This window comes from Lytechinus pictus, chromosome 7, assembly GCF_037042905.1.
Source record: "Lytechinus pictus isolate F3 Inbred chromosome 7, Lp3.0, whole genome shotgun sequence".
NCBI lineage: Eukaryota > Metazoa > Echinodermata > Echinoidea > Temnopleuroida > Toxopneustidae > Lytechinus > Lytechinus pictus.
Genome location: NC_087251.1, coordinates 46123929 through 46136528, shown reverse-complemented (window position 1 = coordinate 46136528; position 12600 = coordinate 46123929). Strand labels below are relative to the sequence as shown.

The window sequence follows — 12600 nt, the reverse complement described above, 5'->3', positions numbered from 1 at the left end:
GCCCCGCCGCACTGAGATTCGACGGATTAACAAATCTACACTCTAAACTGCATTGCAATCAATGAAGGTTTAGATTCAAATTATAGACTTAATGATTCAAATCCAATGAAGTATGAGGCATTGTTTGTCATTTTGTCTCAATTACATAGTTCCATAAGATCGATTTAGAGATTAAACAATACCTTTTTTGTGGAAGGGGTATTGTTCAGACAGATAATGTACTATATCTGTCTTCTTCTTCTTCTTCTTATTCATTCTTCATCTCCTCCTCCTCCTACTCTCCCCCTTCCCTTTATGTTTTCCCTTTTCTGCATACTGATGCTGCTCTTGGTAATTTTTTTAGGGAGGAATCGAGGATTAAACAGTAGGGGCACTTACCCCCCCCCCCAAAAAAAAAAATGAATAAAATAATTATAATGATAACCCCGGGAGAAACATGAGTGCGCATCGTAATTAAATGGGGGGGGGGGGGATTTGCCGGGTAGGCCTATATATGGGCCTAAATTCCTAAAGAGATGTATCAAGACCAAATGATGATAGATGCGGAAACTGCGATAATTCACCCTTCACTTTTTGTAGGCCAATGCATTTTATGGTATGGTAAAAAAAACTATTGAATTAACATTTGAATTCCCATTTTTCATTCCTTGGTCTTTTCATAATATTTTATTAATTGATTATTGGAACATCGCTCCCCCAGTACTATTTTTAAACTGTTTACCCGCGATACCTAAAGTTACCAGCGCCAATCTTGAAATGATTCGTTGTCCGCCGTAATGTTTACAGACACTCCAATCCATATCTCATCGATTTTACCGTTACCCTTGTTATGCCCCTTTGAAAGCGAGTGACTGAAAACCCACGGCAAGTCTACCACCGTACAGGTGTAACGCGCTGGTTCAAAATTGAGAATAGATGCAGATTCGCCGTGGAGACGGGTTAAGGAGTCATCGCTTGAGTGAGAAGATACCTGTGAAGGATTTTGATCATGGAGGAGGAATTACGGTGTTACGCTTGTAGAGGATTTTATACGAATCCAGTTATTTTACCATGTACCCATAATATATGTTTTCCATGCGTTTTATCGCTTCAACAAGTTAACGGAACGGCAGTTTTACCGGCATCAAGCGAGCAGCCTCAGCAGGCGACGAACTCAACCGGCACACAGTACGATTTCTCGTTTGACTTCCCCGAGGCCGACCGCCTGAGCGCTTTCAGTGATGGTGACAGCGGGGTGAGTTTTGCTGGTGGTTATGCACCCAGCCAGGCCAGCGGTTCGAGCTCCAGTTCACGTGCTTCCAGCGGGGTCGGTAAGAATGGCTTTACACCAGCTAATCCAGATACCATGAGGATCAGCTGCCCACAATGTCATCGGATCATATTCCTAGATGAAAAGGGGGTCAACAGCTTCCCCAGAAACAGAGTTCTGGAGTCCATTGTTTCACGGTATGGCAAGGCACAGAATCTGATCATAAAATGTCAGTTATGTGAACAAAATGCCGCTGTTGCTGCGGTTTATTGCGAACAGTGCGAGGTATTTTACTGCAGTGCTTGCCGTGTAAGTTGCCACCCTGCCCGTGGACCCCTGGCCAAGCACAGCTTAGTAACCCCTGCCAAAGGAAGCCTGAAAGTCAAAAGTGGGAAGACTCCACCGAAGATAGCGAAATGCCAGGAACATACGGAAGAGAACTTAAGCATGTACTGTGTAATGTGTAAAGTACCGATCTGTTATGTCTGCCAGAATGAAGGAAAGCACCTCAAGCACGAGATGAAAGCTCTTGGAGCAATGTCAAAAAGTCAGAAGGTAATAATTCCCCCCTTATTGTTATTCTTTGAATAAATTTTTAATGCAATGATCAGTATTAGTAATTATCATGTTATAGAATGAATAGTACTATTTTTCCATGAATGATTTTATCGTAATTTTGTCTTTAACCTCCTACTGATGAATACCCACACTGCCTCAGCTCATTTCCCTCCCTATTCCCTAATTAATAACAGCACACAGGCACAGACACAGAATGAGAAATTTAATACTCTAGATAGGAAGACAACATACAAGATTGACCTGGAAACTTGTCTGCAGAAACAACTGTTTTTTTCCAGTAGATCCGGTATAAAGGTATAAAGGTATAAATAACATGGAGACTGAGAGAGAGAAAGAGATACAGAGAAAGAAACAGAGGTGTCAGAAGAATAAGAAGAAAACAATTGTAAAAAGATTATCATTTGTCTGCTCACTTTTCTGTAAATTGAATTTGCTGGAATAAGTTTTTTTCTCAAGTATATCATGTGATGAAGGTCATACCACTCCTCTGAGACAGTTCAGTGCAATTCAATATTTATTCAGTTCCAGTGAAATGTACTATTCAATTAACATAGGTAAACTTGAGCAATGAACAATGCGAATTGTTAAATACATGTAAATATTACAATAACAGTTTTCTTGGTCAGTCTTCAGATCACTTTGTGTTAGTGAGTTGCAGACATGCATGCTAAAGTATCTACCCAAAATTAATGTCAATAAGAGTGAAAATTGATTGAAATAACAGATGTTAGAATTTGCCCTTCAATCCTATACAGGTGTATGTTTTTCCTGGAAAAGAAATACACTATTTAATTTATGGCTGACTAAATTTCAGGACAATAATCTCAAGTTACATGTATGTAAAGACATATATATATATAAAGCGCCATCTATCTGGAAATGATCTATTCCGAGGCGCATTGTTTATTAATATTATTACCCCGGCTTTAGCTCGAGCTGCCTTTCAGCACTCAGTGCATTCGAGGAATTAATCCTGCCGAGTACCCATTCACCTCACCTGGGTTGAGTGCAGCACAATGTGGATAAATTTTTTGCTGGAGGAAATTACGCCATGGCTATAAATCCGAAGAGTTATCAAAGTTTGCAGACTGGAAAAGGTATTGCTTGGGTCAGCAGTCCGCAGGACAGTTGCAGAATGAAAAGGGCGATTTTTGACTCTCTCTTTCTGCCATTGGCATTCCACAGTGGATCAAATCAATCGATGAATTCATATGAAGTTACAAATTGCAATATCTAGGTTGTACCACCGTCTCATTGATTTGGTCTAGTTAAACGCTGAAGTGATGATGTACTGGTACACTGGCCTCCCCTTTTTTTTGTTTATAAAGTAGACCCATTTTTATTCAGACAAGATCATCAACCATTAATTACGCTAAATAGAAGAATTGATTTGATGCTAATTCAAAAATGTATGACTTGTTTGGGATGTAATAACACCATAATCCATGACATGAGCAGACTGTCTGGAGAGCCTGTATGTAATAATGATTGTATGGGAAAGAAATCAATATCATACTCATGAAAAGTGCAATGCTATGCGTGTAGCCTGGCATCACTATTATTGGATTAGAGTTACAGCACATATTGGCCTACTTACTTTATATCATATAGGCCCAGCGTATCGACTGCCATGTGAGGAAAGGACCTGCAGGTTGCAAACTATTGATTTATTCAAAGATATGTATTGAATATGGATGGATCAATTGTGAAAAGGAGAAGTGATATTATGAAGATAAACAAATATGGCATAGTCTTTCAATAGGTCCTACCTTGTGTCATACCCGATACCGTAAGCTCTTTACCTCAACCACTTCTTACGGTACTACCTGTATGTAGGTACAACTAACAAGACTGTTTTGAATGGGCGTTGTGGCGTGCGCCTGTAATCCAAGCTATGTGGGGGAAGTTACAAATTGATGCAGAGGTTCGAAGTTCGAACCCTGGTCACGTCTTTCGGATGGTGACGTTAAAGGTCGGTCCCAGACGTAAATAATCATATCTGATTGATACATGTCTGACAAAACTCAAATACACACACACGAATAGGTTAACGTTATAAGGTTTACCTTGAGCATTTTGAATGGCTATGAAATCTCTTGACTTCTGCAAATTTTGCCACATGTTATGTTATTTTATACTTTGGAGACATACATGTACTGTAGGTATTGAACACCAAGTGTAAAACTATTTGACTGCACAAATAGACAGTGAAGTTAATTATTCATCATCATCCAATCAATATTTATTGACATTGATTTCACGGTCTGCATTGTAATGACTCATTGATGTATACATGTATATAGGCATGCACTATAATTGCCAATAACTTTTTAAATGAGAACATTGCTAATTATCCAAAAAAAAATCTATTTACAATCATGTGTTTGAAACATTTTTTCTGTTTACTATCCAGTGTATTTGATTTTTACACACTGTTTTTTCTGTAAAAAAAAAGAAGATCTTCAGTAGAAATGCTTTATATAAAAAATGAAACAGTTAGAAGCAGATAAATGTAGCTCTATGAGCAATTAATTGGTCCTTCTGTAAAGCATTGAGGTACAGAAAAAACTTTACTTCCTCCATGTTCAAAATTTAGTAACCCCTTCCCCTTCAAAAACAGTATTATTATTAGTCTAGCTGTCTTAATGAATGAATCTAGAAGTAAACATTTTATTTAAAAAAGGAGACTGGTAAAGAATATGACAAAATCAATTTAAATCACGGAATCTCCTTGTTAAAGGACAAGTCCACCCCAACAAAAAGTTGATTTGATTTCAAAGAGAAAAATCCAACAAGCATAATGCTGAAAATTTCATTGAAATCGGGTGTAAAATAAGAAAGTTATGACACTTTTAAGTTTCACATTATTTCTTAAAAAATCTTTTGCACATCCTAGTCGGTACATGTATGCAAATGAGGGGACTGATGACATCACCCACTTACTATTTCTTTTGTATTTCATTATATGAAATGAAATATTCTAATTTCTCTCCATTGGCAAGAGAAACAAAGTTTTATTCCATCCTGAACATGTGAAATTACCATTGTTTAAACATTTTATAGTTCAGTCAAGTTGGTCATTATTGTCAAATCTGTAAAAATTGAAATATTGTATAATTCATTTGCATTTCAGACAGTTAGTCGTGCATGTAACTCAGCATTTTGTGAAAAATAAGCGAAAATTTAAAATGTCATAATTTTTTTATTTTACATCCGATTTTGATGAATTTTTCAGCATTATGCTAGTTTGTTTTTTCTCTATTGATTCATATCAACATCTTTCTGTGGTGGACTTGACCTTTAATTATTCAACAAAATAATTTACTTGTAAATGTAAAGCACTCAGAAGGGACGTTAATCTGATAAGATATGCACTATACAGTAGATATGAAAGCAGAATATTAACATTGCTGATGATTAACAATGAAAGATAATGTGTATTATTGGGAGTGGTATAGCACTTTGGATGTCAGCTGGAATGAAAATTAATCATAATGTTCTAACAATCCTAAATCATAAATGATTTCCATTTTAAAAACTAGTTATTTTTTTAGACTAAGGGGCATTTTTGGTAACTTCTTGTTTGATTTCCCTTGTTGTTTCATCCCAACTCTGGATGGACTTGGCCTTTAAAGTTAAAAAAAAATCCTTCGCCACAATTTTAATGGGCAGCAGAAGAAGGCTGGCTGAGTCACCTTGTGAAGACCAATCCCATTGGTACCCCACCTAGATCTAAGAATTTGCCTTCAAGGTATAGTTTGTTTTCATGAAAGCAAAATATGATCAAGGATGGCTGATGTGATAAGAAATAATCAAATTGTTTTCGGTATCCAGGTTCAATCACCTATAGTTTCATTTTTAGGGAGGGGTTAGATATTATGAATTTTTGTCATTTTGTTTGAAAGTTCAACCACCTTTTGATTTAAGTTTTAGGGAAGGGCATGGGAGGGGTTAGTGAACTATTTAGGCCAAATATTACTGTATGCATTTAAAATTTTGTATTATTTTCTTTGCAGTTTGTTGTGATGATACTGATCTTGTGCTTATTTCAAAATGAAAGAATAGGATTAATGCAAAATAAAGGGATCATAATTCCTCCATTATTGCATTATTTAGGGGAAGTTTCAATCCTATTATTTAATGATACATTTTTTCAGTATTTACACACCTTCTTTTTGTTCAAAGAAATGCAGCTTGTCCCATCTTTATTACATGTAGGGATAGATTTAGAGTCCTTAAAAAAAAAATTCAGATTCTAACCATCAATATTACACAGACCTGTATGTGTGGGGATGTTTGAACTCTTGATTAGAATAGACTCTTAATTGCTGTTTAATGACCTTTAGATGGGGAAGGAGGAGGATTTAATCAGTGGCGATCCCATCATGATGATATGGAAAGATTCTAAACATCTCCCAGTCATCGCTTTGGCATCGTCTGAAATCTTGAAGAGATTTACATGTAAGAGACAAATTGCTCTGTGGCTCTTCTCTGATTTCTGCTAAGTGATTTATTTTTATCTTTAAGAGTTCTGGTTAATAGTTTTTAATAGCCCCAGGTGTGCCAAGATCCTTGAACTTCCTCAGTATTACAGTACTTAGTGCACTTGGGCTCTTGAGACTCCGTCAATGAAGTCCAGGTCAATTTGACTAGAGTTTGTCCAGTGTCGATAGCCAGAGGACAAACTCGAGAAGCGATATGGAGGCTTAATACAACAAAAATAGCCCACGAGTCTCTTCTATTTTGGTTGATAATTACTTGGTAAATTATCCAACAGGGGTGTGGATTCAATCAAAGTGAGATTACAGAAATCATCATGCCTATCTGGTGAAGACGGGGACCTCTGAGAATGAACGAACTCTTGGCAACGCACTTTCCTTGAGGATGAGTCAAGGTTTTTTTTTAATCGCTCAGTTCGGTATGAATGAAAACTGAGATGGAAATGAATGTAAACAACTTTATTGATTGTCTCTTAGTAACTATAGAATGACACACAGTACTTAAAAATCATTGGAATCCTGATGCTGTTTTCCCTTTTGCAGAAATTGATTGACAAGAGTACAAAAGTACTTGGGTTTCAGCAGAGTTTCCATCACTTTACACCAATTCAATACTCTTGAACTGACTAGATCTACATGTACAGTGTAGATATAATTTATGAAACAATGATGTTTAAAAGTTTACCTAAAACTTTTTTTTTTGGAAAAAATTACTTCCATAATATTTTAGCTTAGGTAGACTTATGCAATATATGAATGTTTTACAGACCTGTGTACTTGTACTCATTTTAGTTCACCTTAAAAGTTATACTCAACAATAAGCATCCAATATTTTGTAAAAAAAAATTATATTCATTCATACACAGTTCTGAGAAAATGTTAGGTAACATAGTGAAAACAGATACTTTGCAAAACACTTTACTGGTAATACTGACTGACTGTCTTTGAAAATGTAATGCCAGCAATGTTATTTTGTTTGTACTCTCACTTCACCATTTGTTTCCTCAATGATTAGGGGGATGCCAGCAGATAGTTCTTGTCAGTTTGTAGTGGACAAGGACATGAATTATGTTGTACTGAACATTAAAATGGACTGGGGCACTATTTCATCCACTCTACTGACTGTTTGAACTCTAGTCCTATATTTGCTGACAAGACCAGCATCATCCACTCTTAAATTACTTTCAAGGGATGTCTTTGAGAAATGATTTACAATTCTTCTTAAGTTACAAAAATATCCATCTTGTACAGTAAGTACATGTATGTGGTGACTGGTTCTCTGGAAAAGTCTGAGGACTTTCATGAGGTATAGAGATCAAATCCCACCACAGCTCCAAAGCGCTGCTGATTTCATCAATGGTTCAACATTTATCTGCATATGGCACTCCTAACCTTGGTTTATTAATGGGCATGAGGCAGTAGGCACCTAATAAAATCCAGGCCCTTGAATGATCTACTCATCTAGATCACATTGGTGAAAGAACAACACCTTCAACATCACATTTTTGCAGATTACATCATGCACAAATTTTCTAATGAGAGGATTTTAGGGGTTGCAGGTATTCTTGCACTGATAATGATGTTGGAACTTTTTTATAGTATAGGGAACTATTGTTACTAATATTTCATTAAAAACAAATAGAAATGTGGTCTTTGTGCAATTGGTATTATTATTAAAATAATATAATAATTTAACTCATGAATATATATCTGGGGTACTTTTGAAAAGCAATGTGTACTCTAAAATCTAATGTAATGCAGCAAAATATGATTGCACCACCAGAGAGGGGTCCAGATAATTTGACTGGTTCAGTCAGAAATAAAGAGGCCAAACTCCTGCTTGTCAAATGTGATATACAAGATCATGTTTACTTGAAGAGGTCCCAAGAGTGAAATTGCCTTTCTTGTTCTTCAGGGACCATCCATTCTATAAGATCTGTTTCACCCTTGTCTCGTAAATTATTCCCCATTCCTCTGACATGACTTACATGATGAAACTATTAATAAAACATAGGGTGTTAGTTTTTTTGTTTTAGAGTGTAGGTTTTTCACTGCCAAACTCTTTTGAATTTTCTTCCTCTAAATCACTAGTTATTTTCTAAGTAGTATACATGTATATTTAAAATCATCATTAATGTATTTGCACTCAGATTACTATTAGAGTTAATGAGACATTAAATATAGACTAATTTAATGAGACATTAAATATAGACTAATTTTCTTTTGAAAATAAAATCATACTTAGAGTGATGGTTTGAGAAACAAAAAATGAAAATCAAGATTAGACATAAGAAATAACACATTCAGAGCTGCCAATTATTAGGATTTTATCCTGTTTAGTAGGATTAATAAGGGGATATTGGCACTAAATATAGGATTTTACCCTAGAAATATTAATTTTTTTAAATAAATTTTTATGTAAGAATGATTTTTTGGTATGTTTTCCAAAAATTTAAAGAAAAGTTAGATTTCAAGCTTGAAAATAGGATAAAAAGAAATAAAGAATAGGATTTTTCACAATTAAGACTCAAAGAATAGATTAAAATTCACTGAGCAAAATGCTGAAAATTTGATCAAAATCGGATAACAAATAACAAAGTTATTTGAGTTTTAAAGATTTGCCTTATTCCTGTGAAACGGTTCTAGGCATGTCTTCATGAATTTACATTAGGTGGGCTGATGTTGTCATATCCCCACTTGTTCTTTTGTATTCTATTATAAGAAATTAGGTTTATTCAAAAATTTTCTACCAAGAACTTAAATAATTGGATTGAAAACTGATTAAGTGCATTAGTTATTTATTGCTGCGACATATTTCATCATAATGGCGACACATCATTTACACATGAAAGTTTAAATCAAACTTTGCTGTTTGAACACTTTTTAAAAACTATTCAAACTACTTTAAGGTTCATATATATATTAAAAATTGTTGTATAAAACTTCAAATCTAGCGCTTTTAGTAGAGTACATACATGTAGGTCTTTTTATGATCTGATTGGTATGAACATTATAGGTCCATGGTATGAAAGTACCAAGCTAGAAGCAGAGAATGTTTTGCAGTTGGGGTTCATAAGTTTAAAGACTGTCATCAATTGATATTGTGAACATCTTGTATGCTGATGATTTTATGGAGAGATGAAATTACTGCCCAAGTACCACTTCATGTCAAGTGTGTAGGCCTGTATGTTATCAGGTATTCATCAGGAACCCTCTCCTTGTCAGGTTAAACTCTTAACTTATCTTTGAAAGTTGTGCACCAATGGCTCAAGCGCATTAAAGGTCCAGTCCATTTCAGCAATAATTTGATTTGAACAAAAGAAACCAAGCAAGTGTGTGAAATAGAGAAGTTATGACATTTTAAAGTTTCACTCGCATTCAAAAATCAGTTACAGTTATGGAATGCTGGTCAAGTCAAACCGTCAAAGCAAATGAGAGAGAAGACCAGTAAACATCCAACTTGTACTTTGTTGTGTGAAATATCAAGAATTTTAGATTGATCCTTGCAGATTTGATTTTGAAAGTTTCAATGATTGCAATTCAAATTATGTTGAAAGCGCAAAATGATTTCTTTTGATAATCTCCAGGCATTAGCTGGTGTTCTTTCCTTTTTTGAGTGTTTTTTAAAATATTGTATATTGGATATTGTATGATGATTATTTTCAATGTAATGAATTTGACTATTTTTAGTATTGTTACGAGTATAATGTGTACCTGGAAATGAAATAAAATAAAATAAATAAATAAAATGTAATAAAACAAAAGAACACCAAAATAGTGAGTACTAGTATACATGTGATCTCATAAGCTGCATCATTTACTGCCTGTATCATGTATAGCTTGTAAAATAAGTAAAACTATAAAATGCTTGAACTTTTGACAAATCAACTTCGGGGGTAAACTTGGCCTTTTTTATATTGGGCAGGCGAAGATCCAACGGGCATATACCCCCATGCTCAGGACTTTTTTCTACCTCTTATTCTGCTCCCCTGACTTTCTCTGATAAATCATGTTAAATCCTCAATCCATCCTTTATATTGAGGTTTAAAAGGCCTATGTGGTTTGTTCTTCCCTTCTGCAAAAAAAAAATAAGAAAAAAATCTCAATACTCATTATTGTAGACGTGAATTTGGCAAAGATTTTTGAGGATTTTTTATTTTTTGTGTCAGAAAATTATCCGCTCTTAATAAAAAGTAATGAATTATTTTCTAAAATTGAAAGTAAGGACACCTCTCTATATGTAGCTTCCATCCTGTCATCTCTCTTTAAACTATGGAAAGTGATATGAAATCATCTTAAGTGACTGTTTATCTTGTGGTTAAACAGGTGTTGTTTTATTGTTTCTATGATCCTATCTGGCTATCCATAATTCTTCTGACCTTATTATGATCCTTCCTTGGTTATAATCCACGATGGTCTTGACCTTTCTTGAGCTATCAGAATCAAGCATGGCAGTCGTAAATCTCCTCTAGTTCCACCATGTATTGTAATTCTTGAAGCATTTCATATAGACCTACTGGGGTAAAGGGCGATGGGGCAAAAGGTAAATTCTTCATTTACCCCCACATGATGAACTTTATACTGAGGGGCTAAGGGATTATTTCTCATTTATATCCTGCCTGAGTTTCAGCTCACATGACCAAGGTCAAAGGTCATTTAGGGCTAATGAACTTAGGCCATGTTGGAGGAATCGATACCGGTTAAGTTTTTGAAATGTCATCATTCATGTAACTTAGAAAGTATATGGACCTAGTTTATGAAACATAGACATAGGGGTAATTGTGTATCACTGAAGATTCTGCCTCAGTTTCAGGTCTAATGACCAAGGTCAAAGGTCACTTAGAGCCTACAAACTTTGATAATGTTGAGGGTATTTGTGGCATTGTCATCATAATTCATAACTTTAAAAGTTTATGGATCTAGTTCTTGAGACTTGGGCGTAAGAGTAACCATGTATCCCTGAATATCATGTGAGAGTTTCAGGTCACATGACCAAGATCAAAGGCCATTTAAGGTCAATGAACCATGGCCGTGTTGGAGGTATTTGTTGATTTCCATCATAACTTTGAAAGTTTATGGATCTGGTTTAAGCACCTTGGACATAGGAGTAATCAAGTATCACTGAACATCCTGTGTGAGATTCAGGTCACATGGCCAAGGTCAAAGGTCATTTAGGGTCAACAAACTTTGGCCATGTTGAGGGTATTCGTTGAATTGCCATCATACATGTAACTTTAAAGTTTATGGATCTACACATGTAGTTCTTTCTACCTCCATGAATATGATGATGAAACATAGACAGAGGGGTTATCAAGTATGTTTTGCAGTCTTTGACCATTATCATGTGACCTAAGAACATGTAACTTTAAAGTTTATGGATCTACACATGTACGTGTACATGTAGTTCTTTCTACCTCCATGATGAAACATAGACAGAGGGGTTATCAAGTATGTTTTGCAGTCTTTGACCATTATCATGTGACCTAAGACGTGCAAATTTTGCACACCACATGATTATGGTCAAAGGTCATGTTGGGTCAATGGACATGGTATTTTATCATCATGAGTCTTTTCTTTTGTAAATAAGTATTCAATAGCTGTTTTCAAAGTCAGCACTGTTGCTATATTGAATCGCGTAATGCAGGCGAGACTGCCAGAGGCGTTCCACTTGTTTATAATAAGTCTGTGTCAGTTTTATTCCATTCTGCAAACATTTTATTTTGTTGTTACCAGTACCAGAGTTGATCTTTTAACACTTCTGAGTTCAAGTTGCAAAAGAGCTATAGTAAAGGCTGTAGTTGCTCCTGGTTTAGGAAACACCATATAAAAAAATCAAAGTTTTCCTCCATACTTGCAAAAGTTTATTTGATGAAGCAATTATTTTTTTATAATTGAGCACTGTTTGTGTACTATTTTTTTTTTCTAAAATATTCAGTTTCATATACTTCAGCCGCTTAATGTATAACATGAGTGTTATTTTCAAGCCTTGTGCAATTAAATGTAGGCCTACAAGTTGGGAAATAGCAATATTTGTTTTACAAAAGATGACATGTGACAGATATTTATTGTAATGTTTAGTTTAATACCGGCCCTATTTCATTTTTGATAACAAACCAGGATTCCGATCAATAATGAAATCAATTTCATTTTGAAAGGCATTATTCATTTAGTTATCGTAATGTATGAAGTCTGTATTCACTTATCGACTGGGCATGTTTTCTTTGCCACAGGCGATGAGATTCAGTCAATATTATGATCGTTCACTGCCAGTTC

The 12600-nt window shown here is 35.1% G+C and overlaps 1 protein-coding gene across 1 annotated transcript; it reads left to right on the top strand.

Moving 5' to 3' along the window:
- Positions 1–857: 857 nt before the first annotated feature.
- Positions 858–6333, top strand: LOC129264141 (E3 ubiquitin-protein ligase TRIM9-like). Its single transcript, XM_054902002.2, has 2 exons — positions 858–1804; positions 6175–6333. Exons 1-2 carry the CDS (start codon positions 989–991, stop codon positions 6331–6333), a joined length of 975 nt encoding a protein of 324 aa, XP_054757977.2. The 5' UTR covers positions 858–988.
- The last annotated feature ends 6267 nt before the right edge of the window (positions 6334–12600 follow it).